Source organism: Microtus pennsylvanicus, chromosome 13 (assembly GCF_037038515.1).
Source record: "Microtus pennsylvanicus isolate mMicPen1 chromosome 13, mMicPen1.hap1, whole genome shotgun sequence".
NCBI lineage: Eukaryota > Metazoa > Chordata > Mammalia > Rodentia > Cricetidae > Microtus > Microtus pennsylvanicus.
This window is the reverse complement of record NC_134591.1, coordinates 72,762,547-72,782,726: the sequence shown is the minus strand read 5'-3', so window position 1 is coordinate 72,782,726 and position 20,180 is coordinate 72,762,547. Positions and strand designations below refer to the sequence as shown.

The 20,180-nt window shown below is 43.6% G+C and overlaps 1 protein-coding gene across 4 annotated transcripts in view; it reads left to right on the top strand.

Moving 5' to 3' along the window:
* Positions 1-20,180, top strand: part of Spen (spen family transcriptional repressor) — a 76,086-nt gene that overhangs the window by 3,265 nt on the left and 52,641 nt on the right. For 3 of the 4 annotated variants that reach the window (XM_075945665.1, XM_075945663.1, XM_075945662.1), the window contains exons 2-3: positions 13,865-14,185; positions 18,375-18,851. In XM_075945665.1, the coding sequence (XP_075801780.1) occupies positions 13,865-14,185; positions 18,375-18,851 (798 nt within the window). Of the gene's footprint in view, positions 1-13,864; positions 15,416-18,374; positions 18,852-20,180 lie in introns of those variants that run through there. The other variant, XM_075945664.1, reaches the window with a different exon arrangement.

Genomic DNA, 20,180 nt, shown 5'->3' with positions numbered 1-20,180 from the left:
GAGAAAAATCCACGCAAAACCTGTATTAAAATCGAACCTGAGTGCCTGCTTTTACCCTTTTCCCTAGCTGATTGCAACATTAACTAATAACTGTTTTACAGGATTAAGAGGTGTATACTGGGAATACATTACATAAAACGCTCTGAAGATGAATGTTCTTTTAACAGTGGTTAGGCTTTTGCAGTAGGTATTTGGATTAAAAGGACAAAAAACCATGAAGGCTAAATCAGACAGCCTTGGAGGCAGAAATGAAGTCTCCCTCCCTCAGTTTGTATTTTGATCAGTGCTTTGACTGTACGGAAGATGGAGGGGGAAGGGTGCTGATTTCCCCCTAAACCCATCGCCAAAGGCCGAACCTTAGAACATAAGAGTATTTTTTAAAAATTGGCTTTACCTTCTTGCATATACTAAATCTTCTGTGTTAGTTCTCTTTACAGCTTTCTGTATGCTGAATTAAGAAAATTAAACGACTGTTTCTGAATAGAGTTTTAGTTAACAAAGATTCTTTGCAGGGCCACAATGGAAAGTCCTTTCCTTTGTATATTAGCAGAGTTGAAGCGTTGGAGGGAGGAATTGCACAACAATTGGTTGCTGTCTGGTGAGAGAGAGGAGTGTGGAATGGCGACTCTTTGAATTGGAATGAGCAAGTGAATAGAACCCTTAAAGACCTACACACTCTTTTTGTCTTATTTTCAGATTTAAGTAAGTCACACACTGGATTTTTCTCATCCACCCATCACTGGTCCTTTATAGACAGGTTAAATATTATATAGCCATTGACTGGGGTGTTCCCTCCTTAAAAACACTTTTTTTGTTTGAAATGTTTTATTTAGCACAATGATTCAGATATCTTTTTGGTCACAAAATAAAATAATAGCATACGTTTTCATCCTTCCTAAGGAAGATATTCTTAGATGCCATCTTGCTATGTCCTTTATTTGCGATCAAATGGTTTCTTTGATGTCACCTCTACTTTGGAATATGGTGACTTTGAGTGTGTATTTTCATGGACTTTTTTTTTGTGCTTATTTTGAAAGCTCAGGAAAATTCAGTTATCTTGGAGTAGCATTAAAATTAATATAGAATGCTTAAAATATATTTTATATTCTGTAAAAAATGTATATGTCAGGTTGGAGGAAAATAGAGGGTTCCTTTCAAAGAAGGATGCCGGCGTTTGTCTTGGAGAAGGCACTCAACCCAGCCACCTTTGTTCCAGGCTCTTGGTTGCCTTGGCTTATACTGTTTAGTATGCTTATGAAGATGTCTCAGTCAGGCTTGGTTTATGAGATATTTTTAGCCATGTTAATGCTGAAGCTTTGGAAATCTTTATGTAGATAGAATGCCATAAAGATAGTAGTGGTGATGGGAGCAAAGCCTTGCTGTGTGCTTCCAACTCCCATGCTCCCTTAATTTGAAGTATTTGGTTATTTTTTTTTAATTTTTATTTTTTAATTTTATTTTTAAGTTGGTCTTCTCGTACCAGGCTGCCATTTAATTGTATGACTCAGGTTGGCTTTCTCTCAAACTGCCAGGTTCTGGGATTACAAGCCTGACCCAGTAGACCCTACAACATTTTAAAAAGTATTTAATATATTTCATGAAAACTTGAATATCCAGTTGGAAATTATATATTTCTTTTCTATTATTTTTGCTCCCCTTCTTTATTTCAGCCAAGGATGGAACCAGGGTCTCACACATGGCAAGTTCTTACTGTTGGATCCCTGGGTTGAACCTCCAGCATCCAAAGGTGTAAAACCTCTCTATTGGTTTGAGCTGCAATCAGACATTCCAGTGTTTAGAATGAACTATGAAGCTTGAGTAGTCACACACAAAAAATTGAGCTTCTAGATTTGGCTATTATTGGATGATCTCCCCCCACCCCAGTTTTTTTGAGACAGGGTTTCTTTGTAGCTTTGGAGCACACACACACACACACACACACACACACACACACACACACACACAATTTTATGTGTAATGGTGTTTTGCTTGCCATATATCTGGCACCCAGGGAGGCTAGAGGAGGGTGTGGATTCCTAGAACTAAAGTTAGAGACCCATGTGGGCACTGGGAACCTAACTCCAGTCCTCTGGCAGAGCAGCAAGTGCTGAGCCATTTCTTGCACCCCTAACTTGTGATTTTTCTGAGTCATACATACTGGTTTTCAAATGCGTGCTTTGCATATTTCAGAGTGTCCTCCCACGTGTCCTTGTCCACTAAGTTAAAAATTAGTGTGAGGACTTTTGAGTGGCGCTTAACCCCTTTAGTTCTAGAAATCTGCAAACTTGCAGAGGCAGGGAGATCTTTGTGAGCTCTAGGCCAGCCAGGGCTACATAATGAGATGCCTTTAATTCCAGCACTTGGGAGGTTGGGAGGCAGAGGCAGGCAAATCTCTATGAGTTTGAGACCAGCCTGATTTACAGAGTTCCACAGAGAAATTCTGTCTCGAAAAACAAAGACACACACACAGACACACACACACAGACACACACACACACACACACACAGTAAAGAATTCACTGAGTTTAAATTAGGATTTTTGTCATTCTATTGTAGATTATTTTTTCTTTTCTTTCCATCCCTTCCTTTTTCCCTTCCTCCCTCCCTCCCTTTTTTCTTTTTTTTTTTGAGACTAGTTTTTTCTGTGTAGCCCTCACTATCCTGGAACTCACTCTGTAGACCAGGTTGTCCATGCACTCACAGAGATCCACCTGCCTCTGCTTCTCTAGTGTTGGGATTAAAGGCCTACAATACACTACCACTGCCTTGTTTTTTTCGGGGGGGGGGAGACACAGGGTCTCCTTAATGTACCCTTGGCTGGCCCTGGTACTTGATGTATAGCTCAGACTGACCTCCAGTAAGCATAGAGATTCACCTCCTGCCTCTGCCTCACAACTGCTGGGATTAAGCCACCATACTGGGTTGCTTTTTGCTTTTGAGACAGGGTCTCCCTATTCTCAGTCTGGCCTTGAATTTGCTAGTTTGAGGATGACCTTCTTGTGCTGGGATTTTAGTGTGACCTGTCAGGGCTGGTTTATGTGGTTCTAGGTAGGCATCAGACGAGCTAGAGCTTCATGCATGGTAGGCAAGGCAGCCTATGAAGGGGACTTCCTTTCTGACTTGAGCATTTAGATTCAGTTATTTATGATTTAAGTATAGAAATTCTGACATGTTGATTTTGAGGCAATCTCACTATATGGAACCAGGCTGGCTTTGAACCGAGACACTCTTTCCCTAGCCTCCCTCCTCCTGAGTTGGGATTACAGGTTTAGCCACCACACCCAGCTTGTGTATTTTCATATTTCAGGAAGTTAGCGCATTCTGAGATAATGCCTGTCTCACTTTGAACTCCCTATGAGTCCCTGCCTCAGCCTGAGTGCTGGAATTACAGGGTGGGCAAACCTCCTCATCGGATGTGCTCTTCTGCTCCAGAAGCCTAGCCCGCAGTGCCACACAGACAGTCCTTTCAGCTGTCTGGACTCTAGTTCCCTTCTAATGTGGCAAGCACTCTTTTATCTCTGGGTTCTATTTCTAGTCCATCCTGCACTTCAGAGTTTTAAAGAACACCGCTTCTCAGGATGACTGGGTCTCTCTGGTTCTTCCTTATGACCAGATCAGGCCATGCGTTCTTGGAAAGAAAACCACTGGGCTGATGGATTCCCATCTTCAGATTGGATCTGGGGGTAATAACCTGGCTCATTACTCACTGGTGGTTTGTTTTTTGGAAGACTTAGTTATTTTATATTATGTACATAATTGTTTTGCTTGAATGTATGTACCAACGTGTGCCTGGTGTCTGAGGAGATCAGAAGAGGGTTTCGAGTCCCTTGGAGTAACAGACGGTTTTGAGCCACCATGTGGGTGCTGGGAATTGAAGCCCGATCCACAAGAGTGATAAGTGTGTAGGGCAGTGGTGGTGCACACCTTTAGCCCAGCACTCGGGAGACAGAGGCAAGCAGATCTCAGTGAGTTTGAGGCCAGCTGGGTCTATAGAGTTCCAGGTCAGTCAGGCCCTTACACAGAGAACCCTGTCTAGGGGGAGTGGTGGGTGGCATTAAGCGGTCTTAAGCATCCAGCGCCTGTCCATTCTTGTCCTCACTTTGCTTTTAAGTTTGCGCTGGGGAGGCCAAGGCAGGCAGATCTTTGTGAGTTTGAGGCCAGTCTGTGAGTTCTAGGACAGCCAGGGCTATGAAAAGAGACTTTCTCTTAAAACAACACAGAAAAATTGCCTAACTAGGTTGGTTTACATACTGTAATCTTCCCCTTGGTGACAGGTACTTGGTGGGAGGTACCTGGGATTGCCTTGGTAGTCAGTCTCTCTATCAAGTCTCTGCCTAGCAACCTCAGCACTGGCCGATAGCTCTTCCTTGTGTTTCATGCCACTGTGATTGTCTTCCTTGGGAGGCTGAGGCAGGAGGATAAATTTGAGCCCAGGGTGGACTCTTAAAGAGAGAATCCCCAACTGTCCCCCTCTTTTGGGGGGTGACTACCTACTGTATCCCCTCATTTTTTTAAGTGTTTTAGGAATGACAAAGGCTTATTTTTCTTTTTTATTTATTTCTTTTTTAAATTTATTTATTTTGTATACAATATTCTGTCTGTGTGTATGCCTGAAGGCCAGAAGAGGGCACCAGACCCCATTACAAATGGTTGTGAGCCACCATGTGGTTGCTGGGAATTGAACTCAGGACCTTTGGAAGAGCAGGCAATGCTCTTAACCTCTGAGCCATCTCTCCAGCCCCCAAAGGCTTATTTTTAATATTGTTTGCTAACATCCCAGTTCTAGAAGAAGCATTTTTTTTGCTCTGGGTGTAGTTGTGCAGAAATGAAAACTTTTAGATTTATTTTTTATTAGTTATAATGTGCACGGGTCTCTGTGTGGGTATGTGCTTGTGAGTGCAGATGCCTGTGGGGGCCAAAGACATCAGATTCTCTGGAGCTGGAGTTACTTGCCTGGTTGTGAGATAGCTGCCTTCCATGGGCAGCTCAGACTTGAACTTGGGTCTTCCAGAATATTGTGTTCTGTTACCTGCTGAACCATCTCTCCTGCCCCCCATATCACGACCCCCATCCCAAGAGATTTATTGGTGAGAAACACAGAATGATGGCTACCTCTGAACAGGAAGAGAGACAGCAGAAGAAATCAAGATTTTTTTTTTTTTTTGAGATAGGGTTTCTCTGTAGCTTTGGAGCCTGTCCTGGAACTAGCTCTTGTAGACCAGGCTAGCCTCAAACTCACAGAGATCCACCTGCCTCTGCCTCCTGAGTGTTGGGATTAAAGGTGTGCACCACCACCGCCCAGCTAGAAATCAAGTGCTCAGTTCTGTGGGTTTTTTTTTTCTTGCAGAGCTGTGTGTCATTTGCACACGCGTGTATAATCATGAACATGGAGCTGTCTCTCTTAACTTACATTTGCTTTCATGTACATACATGTATGCACATCTGCCACAGCAAGCGTGTGGTGGTCAGAGGACAACTTGGAGTTCTTTCCTTCTACCGTGGGAATTGAACTCAGGTCGACAGGCTTGGTAGCAAGCACCTTTCCTCACTGAGTCATCGCACCCACCTACATGCCACGTGATTTAATGAGTCCACATATGATTCTTTGTGTATGGTGTGCACAAATGCAGGCCTGAGCATGCTGTGGTGTGTGTGTGTGTGTGTGTGTGTGTGTGTGTGTGTGTGTGTGTAGTATGTAGGTCAAAGGACAACTTTGGAGGGTTTGTTCTCTTCCCTTATAAAGATCCAGGGATCAAACCAGCTCACCGGGCACCCACAACAAGCCCTTTTAAAAATTCACTAATCTGTCTCAAGGGGTGAGAAGTTTTTATCCTCCCCTTTTCTGTATTTATAAATCTCTTCTGAAGCAGTGGTGAACCTGACTCCCTTTGTTCCCTAGTTATTGTTCTTTGTATCTGGTCTCCCAGTTACTCCGGCTCCCACCCACTCCTGCCACTTCTGAGGACATGGCCTCTGGAGGCTCTTAGCAGTTCCTTGGAATCCAGCATGATGAGGCTGGCAAGGAAAGAAGGTGGCATAGGAGAAGTGGCTTTGCTGGTTTTGCCCTTTTCTTCTCTGTCAGAGATGTTGCCTTTGGTGCATTTTATAACAGACTCAGTGCCACCTTGCACTTGATGTTTGGGGTTTGTTCTGCTTGCACCCTGGGTTTGGGATTAAACAGTTCATTACTCTGGGGTGTGTTTTTTCTCCTGCTGGTCAAAGAATTCATTTATCGACTTTCTTACTACGTTGAGAACAAGTTTTAGGAAATTCATTGTGATGATTTTGCCTTACAATGAATAATGCAAGCAGCAGCCTTTAATGTGGACTTGGGAAAATGAGTTTCCTGAAGCTTCCCATACAGAGCATGTACAGCTCTGAACTTGAGAGAAACCCTAGTGCAGCCTTAGTCACCCTCCCCCTTTCAGTAGGATCTTCTGTGGCCATCGATGGGTTAGAATTCACTACAAGGTTGAACATGAACTCCTTTTTTCCTTTATAACCTGCCCTACTTCTGGAGACAGGGTCTCACTCTGGAGACCAGGCTGGTCTAGCACTCAGAGATTGACTTGCTTCTGCCACTGGGGGGCTGGGATTAAAGGTGCAAACCCCTGCACCAAGAAAGAGATACCATTTTTTCTTAAAAATTTATTTATTTATTTTGGTTTTTTGAGGCAGGGTTTCTCTGTCTAGCCTTGGTATTTATTTTTTGTGCATTGGTGTTTTGCCATGGGTTTTGGGTCCTTTGAAACTGGAATTACAGGTAGTTGTGAGCTGCCATGTGGGTGCTGGGAATTGAACCTGGGTCCTCTGGAAGAGCAGTGCTTATAACCACTGAACCATCACTCCAGTTCCTAAGATACCACTTTTAAAGATTTACTAGTTTTACTTTCTGTGTATATTTTCCTGTACCCTGTGTACATGCATTGTGTGCGTTCCTGGTACCTACAGAGGTCAGAAGAGGGCATTGGATCCCCTGGAACTGGAGTTAACAGATGATTGTGAACCACCATGTGGGTGCTGGGAACTAAATTCATGTCCTCTGGAAGAGCAGCAGGTACTCTTAACTGCTGAGTTCCAATGGAATCTTTCTTAACCTGAAGCAGTTTTGTCTCAGTGTCCCTAAGTGCTGCTGGGATACAGTTGTTTTTTTTTTTTAAATACAGTTTGTTTTGTTGATTTGTTTTTGAGGCAGAGTGGCACAGTGTAGCTCTGGCTGACCTGGAACCTGCTGTGTAGAGCAGCTTGTTGTCCCTCATAGAAATCCACCTGCCTCTGCCTCCCAAGTGCTAGGAATTGAAGGTGTGGGCCACCATGCCCAGCCAGTACTTACTTGCTCTTAACCAAGAAGCCATCACTTCAGCCCTTTGTTTTGAAACAGATCTCAGATGACTTATTTTATCTATTAGTGTTTCAGTACTTCTCAAATGTAAGACTATTTAAAGATACCACAGTACTATTATCATCATAATTACACCAAAATGACTAATTCTTCCCTTGTTTTTAAACACGAGTGACTGTTCAAAGCTATAATCCTAAAATACTTTTCTTTCCTTATAAAACTGGTCTGCTGTAGTGCAGTGCTGGAAGAGGCCAGAAGAGGGCCTAGATGAGTAGGAGCTGGAGTTAGGGGCAGTGCTTGTGAGCCCCCTGCTGCAGGTGCTGAGAACTGAACGCGGGTCCTCTGCAGGAGAACTGACTTGCTGAGTTGTCTCACCAGCCCCATGTGGACAGTTCTTTTCCCTCTCAAACCCAGAGTCTTATATATAGGCTCCATTGTTAAGCTAATTCCCCAGCCCTTGAGCATCTTACATTGATTGATTTCATATTTTCCTCCCTTTTTTTGGGGGGGGGGGTGTGTGGTACGTGTTGGTTGGGTCCTTTCCTGTATTGTAGGGATTTTGCATTATAACCAATCTCTGCTGCTTTCCTCAAGGTTATACCACAGCCCTGTGATTTTTGTTTGCTTTGGCAGAGATTGAACATACATCAGTTGTAAATTCTGTCCCCTCCTTCCTTTCCTGGCACTCTAAGGACACAGATAGCTCAGGGTATTAGCTTTTTCTGTAGAGACCAGGAGCCCAATGTGTTGGCTCACAGTTGTAATTCAGAGACAGAGAGGCAGGAAAATTGCTGCAGGTTCAAGGCCAGTTTGTTCTCCATCGTGGCGTCCAGGAAAACCAAACCTGTCCCACCAGCCTTCCCCAAGAAAAAAGCGGTCAGGGTGTTTGGTCAACTGTTGTGCTGGCTTAGGGATATTTTGTTTTGTTTGTTTCCCAAGATAGAATTTTTCTGTATAGCCCTGGCTGCCTTAGAACTCACTCTGTAGGCCAGGTTGGCCTCAAACTCTGAGATTTGCCTGCCTCTGCCTCCTGAGTGCTGGGATTTAAAAGGAGTGCACCACCACCATCTGGCTGATTTTGAGTTTTTAACCATCTTTAGTAACTAAAATTTATAAGTCAATTTCATAACATAAATTAATTGCACATTAGAGTTTTTCTTTAATTTCTAGAGAGTTTTTTTGTATTTTAGAATTTTGCATTTCATGTGTATGAGTATTTTGTCTGCATGTGTATATATATGCACCGTGTGTGTCCCTGGTGTCTGTGGAGGTCAGAAGAGAGCATCATGTCCCCTAGAACTGGAGTTAACAGAGGATTGTGGGCCACCAACCTGAGAGCTGGGAACCAAAGCCTGATTTTCTGCAAGAGTAACTAGAGCTCAGCCACTGAGCGCTCCCCCCTCCTCCCAGCCTCAGAATCTTGTTTGCCAAGGAGAAGGCAAACTTTGCAGTGACTGGTGGGTGCACCTGGCGCTCCAAGGGCTCAGGAGGGTGACCTAGGACAGTTACCAGTATGAAGCCAAACTGGGCTGTTTTGGAAGATACTGTTTCAAAAAAATAAATAGTTAACCAAATTGAAAGAAAAACAAAACAACAAAACGAAACAAAAAACTTTTATGTCAGCAGAGGAGGATCTCCTACCTCTGATTTGAAGTAGGATATCATGTAGCCTAGGCAGGTTAGACTTTATGTGGCCAAGGACAGAATGACTGACTTTCCTGCAGCTGGCTTTTGAGTGCTGGGATCATAGGTATTTCCTCATGCTGCAGATTTTGTTGTTTTGAGATAGGGTCTTGCTATAGCCCTGCTCAGCCTCAGAATATTGGTCTCCCACCTTAGCTTCCAGAGCACTAGATTAAAGGGGTGAGTTGCTGTGCCTGGCTAATTTTGATCTTTGTGTATATATGTATGCTGGGATTTGAACCCAGGACCTTGTGCATGCTGGGCAAGTACTCTTGTCACTGAGCTATACTCCCAGCTCCTGAGATACGGCCTTCTAGCTGTAGACAAAGCGGAATTAGGTGGAAAACTTGATAAGTTATTTTCTTTAGTAGGATGTAGTTCTGTTGTCTTGTTTCAAGAATGACTCAGGGAGGATTGTTGTATGAAGTGGGAGGACTATGCAAATGAAGCATGTGGCAGTTTGTTGTTGTTGCCTATGAGACCAGTTTCAAAAGGTGAAATTAAAATTATACATTTCTGTTAATCCAGCTAATGAGGGAGAGGTTGAGAGAAATTAACTTTTAATGTACCGATGCTTCTTGATTTTGGCTACTAGGGACTGAACCCACTCATCATGCAAGTGAAGCCTGCTCCTCCACGGATGTGCTTCTTGGGCTGCCCTACTGTTACTGTGGTGCTGGGCAGGCTGATATGGCTCCACGTGGTTAGTGATGCTCTGGAAATTGGGTAGCAAGTTTCTTGTGGAGCTGAGGGGTTGGTTTAGACTAGGAAGGTATTCTTTTCATCTTTTAGGAAACTGCAGCTGAAAATTCCATGAAACAAATAGTCTTGGTTTTGTTGCCTTATAAATCAAGTCCCTAGAACATAACCTCTTTAAAAATATTTTAAGCTGGTGGGGCAATGGTGGTGCACGCCTTTAATCCCAGCACTCGGGAGGCAGAGGCAGGTGGATCTCTGTGAGTTCGAGACCAGCCTGGTCTACAAGAGCTAGTTCCAGGACAGGCTCCAAAGCCACAGAGAAACCCTGTCTCGAAAAACCAAAAAAAAAAAATTTTTTTAATCTGGGCAGTGGTAGTACATACCTTTAATTTCACCACTCAGGAAGCAGAGGCAGGTGGATCTCTGAAGCCAGTCTGGTCTATAAACAAGATCCAGGGCTCTTTTACACAGAGAAACCCTGTCTCAAAAAACCAAAAAAAAAAATTTAAAGTTTAATTATGTATATGTGTGGCTATGCACATGTGAGTGAGTACAGGGGCTTGTGGAGTTAGCAGGACCAGATCTGCGGAGGCTGGTGTGACACATGCTGTGGACTTGACATTGGTCTTAGGGATTGAACAGGGAACAGATCATACACACTCTTGACAGCTGAGCCACCTTTCCAGCCCGGTACATACACACACACACACACACACACACACACACACACACACACACACTCATTCTTACACTCTCACTCCCTCTCTCAATTTTTTATGTGCAGGAGTGTTTTGCCTGCCTATATATTTGTGCACCATTTGTGTGCCTGGTGCCTGTGGAGACCAGAAGAGAATCCTGGATCTGTAGTTATAGATAGTTGTGTGGTACCATGTGGGTGCTGGGACCCAACCCTAGGTCATTTGAAAGAACAGCCTGTCCTGTGCTCTTACCTGTTGAATCATCTCTCTAGCCCCTAAAGACTAACTGACATTCTTCCTTCCGTTCTTCCTCTTCCTCTTTCTTTTTCTTTTTTTTTTTCTCTCTCTCTCTCTTTTTCTGGGAGTGGGGAAGTTGATGTTTTGAGACAGGGTTTCTCGGTATAACCTTGGCTGTCCTGGAACTCACTTTGTAGATAAGGCTGGGCTCAAACCTGGAGATCTGCCTGCCTGTTTCCCAAATACTGGGATTAAAGATGTGGGCCACCACCACCCGACAAGACTTTTTTTTTTCCCTCAAATTTTTATCACCCACCCACCTATCTATTTCAGTCTACTTGCTTAATTTTGGGGGTGGGGTTTCAAGACAGGATTTCTCTATGTAGCCTTGACTGTCCTGAAACTCACAGAGATCTGCCTGCCTTTGCCTCCTAAGTGCTGGGATTAAAGGCGTACACCACCACTACCTGGCAAGTTTTTAATTTAAATTATGTTTATGTGTTGGGTATATGTGGATATGTAATGCTTGTGCAGGTGCCCATGAAGGCCAGAAGAGGGCGTCAGATTCCCTGGAGCTGGAACCATAGGCAGATCTGAGTCATTTGACATAGCTTCTGGAAGCTGAGCTCCTGTCCACTGCAAGAGCAGTGCGTATTTTGAACCACAGCGCCATCTCTCCAGCACCCAGAACATCACTTTTAAAGCCATGCTACTCCTGGAGCAGCCTCAGTCTCTACTGGGTCTCAGGCTTTTCTTCTGCTATGTTGCTGAGTTCCTACACGGAGGCTCTGAGGTCATTAACAAACTGAAATTGCACTCTTCAGGGAACTTCTAAGGACTGTTAATGTTTACTATAGACACTTTAGAATGTTGAAAGACTAAGCCATGAGGAAAGCTGACAATATTTTGGGTAGTTTTTTATTCTGTCCAGAAAACTTAGATGATTAGTTGATTAGTCAGCCCTCTGGGTTTAGCCGACTATGGGTAGAAAATGGTGTATGTAAAACACACACACACACACATACTCACAAAAATCTCTGGAGGCTGGAGAGATGGCTCAGTAGTTAAGAACACTTGTTCTTGAAGATACGCAAGTTCAACTCCCAGCAACTGTTAGTAATTCCAGTTTCAGCTCCTCTTCTCACACCTGAAGGCACCAGACCTACACATGGTGCACATATACAGGCAAAAAACACTCATACATATAAAATAAAATAAATACAAAAGAGAAAAGTTACCTCTGGCTGGGTGAGGTGGCACATGCCTTTAATTGCAGTACCCAGGAGGTGGAGGGTTTGAGTTTTTAATAGTCACAGGCTAGCTGGATAATTAGAGTAAAATATCTAGATTTCTTTCCTGTTCTCCCCTCCAACAGGGTCTCCTGGAGTTTAGGCTAGTTTCAAACTTGCATATAACTAAGGGTGGTCTTGAACTCCTGATCCTCCTGCCTCTACCTCTCAAGTATTGGGATTACAGATCAAGATTATAATAGGTATGTGCCACCCCACAGGAAATCTATTTTGCCAAAGCATTTTGTCCATTTAATTAAAAAGTGAGTTTAGCCATGCGTGATAACACAGATCTTTAGTTCCAGCACTAGGGAGGCAGAGGCAGAGGCAGAGGCAGGCCTGAGTTCAAGGCTAAGCCTGGTCTGCGCAGTGAGTTTCAGGACAGCCAGGGCTACACAGAGAAACTTCGACTTATTTAAAAAACAAAACAACAACAACAACAACAACAACAAAAAACACGTAATAGGCTGGGGCTGCAGCTTGGTTGGCAAAGTGCTTGCTTAAGCTCACAAGTTCCTAACATTCACAAAGGGTTCGTGGTGGTGTACACCTGTGAGCCCAGCCCTTTAGAAGCCCTGAAAGCTCAAGGTCACACATTCTCAGTAAGTTGAAGACACTAGAGTTCCTGAGCTCCCCCCCCTTCCCCCAAGACATAGAGTACAGTTTATTGGATGGCTGAGTGAGTAAAGGGGAAAGTGCTTACTTACCAAGTCCCACAATCTGAGTTTGATCTTCAGAACCCACACAGTGGAAGGAGGAAAACCAACTCTGGGAAAGTTGTCCTTTGGCCACCACCTGTCCACTGTATCATGTGGACGTCTACACGAGTGCATAAATAAATAGTTTCTTCGTGAAGTAGACTGTCTATCTCATGAGTTCTAGAACACTCCATGGAGCCAGGCTGGTGATAATTCTTTTTTTTTTTTGTTTTGTTTTGTTTTTCGAGACAGGGTTTTTCTGCAGCTTTGGAGCCTGTCCTGGAACTCCCTTTGTAGACCAGGCTGGCCTTGAACTCACAGAGATCCGCCCGCCTCTGTCTCCCGAGTGCTGGGATTAAAGGCGTGCGCCACCACCGCCTGGCTACTGGTGATAATTCTTAACCTTCTGTCTGTATCTCCTGAGTGTCTGGACTGTAGTCATATGTTACCAGACCACACTTGAGTATTTTAAAGCCACTTCAATTTTATTTTAGGTTTAATAATCTTTGTTACAATGTAAATATGACTGAGAACTTTTGAGGGGTTTGTTTTAGTTAAGTGTTCTGGAAAAGTTAATTTAGTTTCAGAAATACAAATGAGAGAAATAAAAATAATGATTTGGCAGCCAGGCGGCAGTGGCGCACATTTTTAACCCAGCACTCGGGAGACAGAGGCGGGCGGATCTCTGTGAGTTCAAGGCCAGCCTGGTCTACAAAGGGAGTTCCAGGACAGCCAGAGATACACAGAAAAACCCTATTTCGAAAGAAACAAACCAAATCAAACAAGATGTGCAAATATTTGTCTCAGAGAGTATAAAACCTGTTAAGTGCAAATGAGCTTTCGAAGATTGTGTGATACTGTGTGTGTATTGTAAGTGGGAGCCATTTAAATAGCTATTTTGGGACCTGGGGAGATAACTCAGTTTGTAAAGTACTTGCTGTTCAAACACAGAGACTGGTGTTTGACCCCTAGAACCTTCACGATGCTAGACACCCTTGTGATCTCCTTGCTGGTTTCCCATCTAGCCAGATCAAGCTCGATACCCTGTCTCAGAAAATTCTCTGGCCTCCGGGCACCATGAACATTTACAAATAAGTACCCCCAACAAAAAGCCACTTTGTAGTTCATGTTCCATACATATATAATGTAAATTACTTTAAAAGGAAACATTGTGGGATGGTATTGATACACAAATAACTTTACTTCATTTTTTTCCAGATATGGCCGCGTGGAAAGTGTCAAAATTCTCCCCAAGCGGGGGTCTGAAGGAGGAGTGGCTGCCTTTGTGGATTTTGTGGACATCAAAAGTGCACAGAAAGCTCACAACTCAGTCAACAAAATGGGAGATAGAGACCTACGCACGGATTATAATGAACCAGGCACTATTCCAAGTGCTGCTCGGGGATTGGATGATACAGTTTCCATAGCATCTCGTAGTAGAGAGGTTTCTGGGTTCAGAGGAAGTGGTGGAGGGCCAGCTTATGGCCCCCCACCATCACTTCATGCACGAGAAGGACGCTATGAACGGAGACTCGATGGGTAAGTTCCAAGGTTTTTGTAGGCAGGTATTTTGTATTTGATGTGGTGAGAAACAGAAACTCAAATTTAGGGGCCCCAGATGGATTTAAAGTTTTGGGCATTCTCATGTTTCCTATTTTGGGTTGGAAACGGAAGTGATGTCTGTCCCAGTGGCTGGTACTTCATGGAACCATAGAGGATATTTCCTGCAGCAGATGGATATCTACTCCTGAGCTAACGTGGTGGAAGAGGTCTTGCAGCAGCATCAATTTTGGAGTTACCTGGCTTCTAGAAGGAAGTATTTCTCCTGTTGGATATTATCAAGGCCTTCCTTGGATATATCCTTACTACCAGATGGAGCTATTTGGCTACTGGTTTTGTCTTCGGGCTATGTGGAATATTTCCGGAATATCAGAGCCTGCAGATCTTTTACAAGCTGATAAGCACCTCTCAGTTTTCATTATGCAAAGTCTACAAACAAATCGGATTGTCACAAAATATCTAGCAGATCGTTGATTCAACCATTTGGATACTACAACCAATACTTGAGGATGGAAATGTGTACCTGGGTAAGGAAAAGCAAAGGCAATGCTGGATTTTTCCCTTTTGGATATATTCAATTTCTGTGGAATTACACTCAATGGAATGGGGAAATAGGAAAGATGGACATTCGTAAATGCTGGAGTACAGCTGCCTCCTAACTGCTGGAATGTATGGGATGCTACCAGCTCAGACTCCATTAGCCGAGGGGAAGAGGATTACTGTCCACTTCTTAAGCAGGTTGCCACCCTGTTGAAGGACCTTTAGCTTTGAACACAGCACTGTCAGTTGTGGATACAGCAGTCATATTGACTGGGCTGGATGTCTACAAAAGTGGACAGTTGTCAGCAACTTTGTTCTTCATTCACTGGAATTGTAGAGAGATTTTCCTCGATGCCAGCTGCCTGATCGTGTTTAGGGCTGCAGATTTTTATGAATGTGGATCAATTTATAATTGTCTACTATCTCAAGAAAGAAGTCTGGGGGTTTGAGAGTTACAGTTTGTCTGGGACTACTTGCTTCCTGTGGAATTATTTGTCTGGTCACTAAGATTTTTTTTTCTTGTGGTTCATCTAAATATCATTTGACACCCTTGCCCACTAAGAAGGTGGATTACCCCCGTAAGAGGGGCCAAAATTGGGGAAGTTATGTTCACAATTCTCTCCTTAGATTTAATTGGGATTATAGGTCGTGTTTCCACAGTTGGAAAAGGTTGGTATGTCCTGACCTGTGTATATTAGCCCCTCTTCTAACCCAAGTCACACCCTTTCTTTCCCCCACTAACTTTAGATGCATTTAGTACTAATAGATGAATCCGAGACTAGCAGTCAGATCTGCTTCTCTCATGCCTGCCTCTGTATCTTCTTAATGGATAAGAGCTGCACATGCTTATAAAATGCCAGCTGTAGCAGTAATTGTCTATTGCTTCTGTTACATCATTAATTATGGCTTTACCAATTAACATTTGGTAGTGTGCAGAACTGACCTATTATGATGTTTTCGTGTAAATCTAAAGGAAACCTTGCTAGACACTGAAAATGTTCAAGTTTCGGAGTTGTAGTTAATGAAAAAGGAAAATAATGTTATTTAATACACTTCAGAAGAAAATATAGTACTTATCCCCTCTCCTTTTGCCAGCTTAGTTTTCCATATTGGCAGCAAAAAAAAAAAAAAAAAAAAAAAAAAAAAAAAAAGCAAAAATAGCCTATCAGGAGTCCATGGAGATGGCCCCGTAGATAAGATGCTCTCCATGGGACCACAAAGACCTGGTCTCAGATCCCTAGCACCCAGTGACAGCCTGGCACGGTGATGTGCAGCCGTCACTCCCATTGGGGAGCTGGAGACGGGGACTCCTGTTGCTTATTGGCCAGCCAACTTAGCTCATTTGGCTAGCTCCAAGTTCAGTGAGCGACCCTGTCTCAAAAACTAAGATGTAGGCTGAGCGCAGTGACATACCCCTTTAATCCCAGTACTGGAGGCAGAGGCTGGTGAGTGTCTGTGAGTTCTAGGCCAGCCTGGTCTATACAGTGAGTTCCAGATCAGCCAAGGCTACAAAATGAGAATGAAAACAAGGCATGAAATGGTCAAGGAAGGTACACCTGGTGTGTCTTCCACATGGCCTTGGATACATGGAGATGCACACGTGTGTACAGACACATCCACACGGTCTAGGATAGTAGGGCTGGTACTAAGTGAGATGCTGAGGGAAAGGGACTGCTAATGGAGATACTGGGAATCTGGGAATGGACTGAGAAAATGATGGTGATAGAAACGTTGATTCTAGCCTTGTTGGAGAGATTCTAATTCTTTATCTCTCAAGATTCTTTGTTTCTTTTGATAGAAGATTGATAGTGGGTGAGATTGTAGAACAGCCCCAGTGACTTGTGCCCATGCCCTGCAGAAGTAGAGAACTTAGAATTTCTTAAGAGAGTAGGGCCTTTCCTTTCTTCCTTGTTTTCCCTTTGGTTTTGTTGTTTTTTGAGCCAGAGTCTCACTGGCATCACAGTCACAGAGTCTCACCTGTCTCTGCCTCCCATGAAGGGTCTGGGCTCCCATGCCCAGTGTCTGAGTTACCACATAAGCCCGTTTACACTCTTAGACATGCATTACATCCTGTACTCTTGGGCTGGTGAACATCAACATCCTAACTAAAAATCTCAGGGAACTGAGGATGTAGCTCAGTGGTAGAACATTTGGCCCACATGTCCAGAGCCCTGGATTGGACCTCAGAACTGCAAAACCAAAGCTAGTATTGTTAAGTCAGGTCATGACTAATAGCTGCTCACAAGTAGCTCACCGTTGGCAGTTAGGCACCTTTGATACACTCAAAGCCAAGAGAACCTATTTCTTCCAGTCGTTAAACACATATATTAAGAAAAACTAGTCATGGTATAAGTACTTAAAATTTACGTAGCAGCTGGGAGATAGAACAGCTTTCAATCTTAGGTAAAGTTATGCAGACAGTGTTATGCAACATCCCAATATTTTGACATCTTAATTGTTTTTAAGCTGCCACTCTCATTTTTAAATATACTTGTTTGGGCAATTTATATAGCTTAGTAATTTATTCAGAGGACCCAAGCATCAAAATTAATGAGAGGCCTGATAGTTGTGAGGTATACCTTACAGCACTGATTCCTAGGGAGAGTGAAGCAGTAGGATTGAAAGCTCAGATCTAGGGCTGGAGAGATGGCTCAGTGGTTAAGAGCACTGCCTGCTTGTCTAAAGGTCCTGAGTTCAATTCCCAGCAACCATATGGTGATTTACAACCATCTGTAATGAGATCTGGTGCCCTCTTCTGGCCTAGAAGCATGAATGTAGGCAGAACACTGTATACACAATAAATAAATAAATCTTAAAAAAAAAAAAAAGAAAGAAAGAAAGGAAGGAAGTTCAAATCTAGCCTGGGCTGTATAGCAAGACCCTGTCTCTAGGGGACGAAAAGTTTAGGAGTAAGAAAGCACTGCATTTGAATTGTTTGGTTTGTTTGGCAGTCTTCCTACTGCAGAACGTGGGCTGTCAAAGGCGTCAATGTTTTCCTCAGTGCAGTACACAGATGTGTTCTGAAATAAACTGCAAGTAAATAGAAATATAGTGTATGTTTTATTCAGTTGAAACGGTAAAAAAACCTCCAACATTAAGCTGGGCCTGGTGGGTGCATTCCCTTTAATTCCAGCGTTTGGGGCTGATCTGAGTTGGAGGCCAACCTATCAGGGTATAAACTGGGTATTGTGCATTGTGGACACACCTGGTGCTTAGGAGGATTAGAAGTCATCCTTATATACATACATAGGGAGTTTGAGGTTAGCCTAAGCTATGAGAGTGTCAAAAAAACCTAACAACAACAACCCCCCCCCAAAACAACCAGACAATGGTATTCACAACACATACACACACCCTTTTATACAAGTTGAAAAATCTCCCATAAAGGGATCATTTGACATGCAGAACACTACTGAGGAAGGCCAGCCCAATATAAGTAAAAACAATGCTCACTAGTGAAGTTTTCAAGTCAAGTAAAATGTTGAGCTTGTCAGTGTTTGCTTACTAAGGTCCGTGCTGTGTAGAGAGTGATGAGGTGCAAAGACAACTCTGAAATGGATGTTTGCATGACTTGCTTTCAGTTTTGCTTGCTCCTTTCTGATTAAATATTTTCCCCTCCTAAATGCAGGGCTTCAGATAACAGGGAGCGTGCTTATGAACATAGTGCCTATGGACACCATGAACGGGGGACAGGAGCATTTGATCGGACGAGACATTACGATCAGGATTACTATAGAGACCCTCGAGAGCGGACTTTACAACACGGGCTCTATTACACTTCTCGGAGTCGAAGTCCAAACCGCTTTGATGCTCATGACCCCCGATATGAACCTAGGGCTCGGGAGCAGTTTACACTGCCCAGCGTGGTACACAGGGATATCTACAGGGACGACATTCCCCGGGAGGTACGAGGCAGAAGGCCAGAGCGCAGCTACCAGCACAGCAGGAGTCGGTCACCACATTCGTCCCAGTCTAGAAACCAGTCTCCGCAGAGGCTGGCTAGCCAAGCGTCTAGACCCACCAGGTCCCCCAGCGGCAGCGGCTCTCGAAGTAGATCCTCCAGTAGCGAGTCGATGAGCAGCAGTACCAGCACCAGCACCGACAGGTAGGTGCAGCCGTCTTGTCTGCCCAGCGCACTCATCGCGCATTCTCAGATGCTGGGGCAGGGCTAATGGTGTTGATCGTAGCACTTTCTCTCTCTCTCTTTTATTTTGGTATTTTTCAGGACAGGGTTTCTCTGTGTAGACCTGGCTGTGTTGGAACTCCCTCTGTATACCAGGCTGGCCTCGAATTCAGAGATTTGCCTGCCAGGTGCTGGGGTTAAAGGTGTGCGTCAGCATTGCCCAGTGGTACTTCATTTTTGAAGAAAGTAATCTTAGATTTATGTTTAATGAGTAGCATGCAGGCATTGATTGAATTAACCAGAATCTAGCTGATGGTTTACCAGTGCTGTTTTATCCCTTACATGTTTGAGGTTAAATTGCTAAAAAGGAAGAGAAATAGTGACAGGAACCTGGTGAGGTAGATTTTGTGACAGTGGATCTTTCTTTTCTTTGTGGGTGGAGAAGGAAGTGGTGTGAGACAGGGTTTCCTCTGTGTAGCCCTGACTGTCCGGGAACTCTCTCTGTAGATCAAGTTGGCTTTAAACTCATGGAGATCCTCCTGCCTCTGCTCCCGAGTGCTGGCATTAAAGGCGTGCATCACCATGCCTGTCTTATTTCTATTTAAGTGTGTGGTGTCAGCTTCTCATTGTGGATGAGCATTTCTCAAAGCTGTTGGGTAAATGTGTTGTAGAATACATTGTTCATTGCCATTGGGCAAACCAGCTTTAATTGTATTTTATCACTGCAGTGTGCTTTACCACATTTATAAATGCATTCCTTCACCCAGGGTTACCGTTGTTTTCCAAGGCTGAGATAATGAATTTATTGGTTTTTTTTTGTATCAAGTTTTATGTTAAAGATAAGCAATAATAAGTTGAAGGTCGTCTTAACAAGGAGACTTAGAGGTCACGCTGTGTGGATTTTGAAGTTACAGAGTTCAGTAGCTAGTATATTCTTTATGTAACTGGATAGATTGTTTGTGATTCTTGGGCCTCAACTTTCTTATCGTGTATATGAAACGTACTTTAGAAGTAGGTATGGTGGCATCTGTCTGTAATGGCTACCACACAGGGGGCTAAGGCAAGAGAGTCCATACCTGCCTACAGGGTAAAACCCTGTTTGAATCTGCTGCTCCTTACAGCTAAACAATCCCAAATTGGCAGAAAACAAGTGAGATTTATTGCATTAAAATGAAAACGGCGCATAATGTGCTTACTGCAACCTCAGAATATAAACTCTCCCGTGTAGCCAGCAGCTCTTCCTACTTCACGCTGTCAGGCCTGAGCATCTTCTCATCCTTTCTAGTTAGACTGTTAAACCAGGTGCCCTAC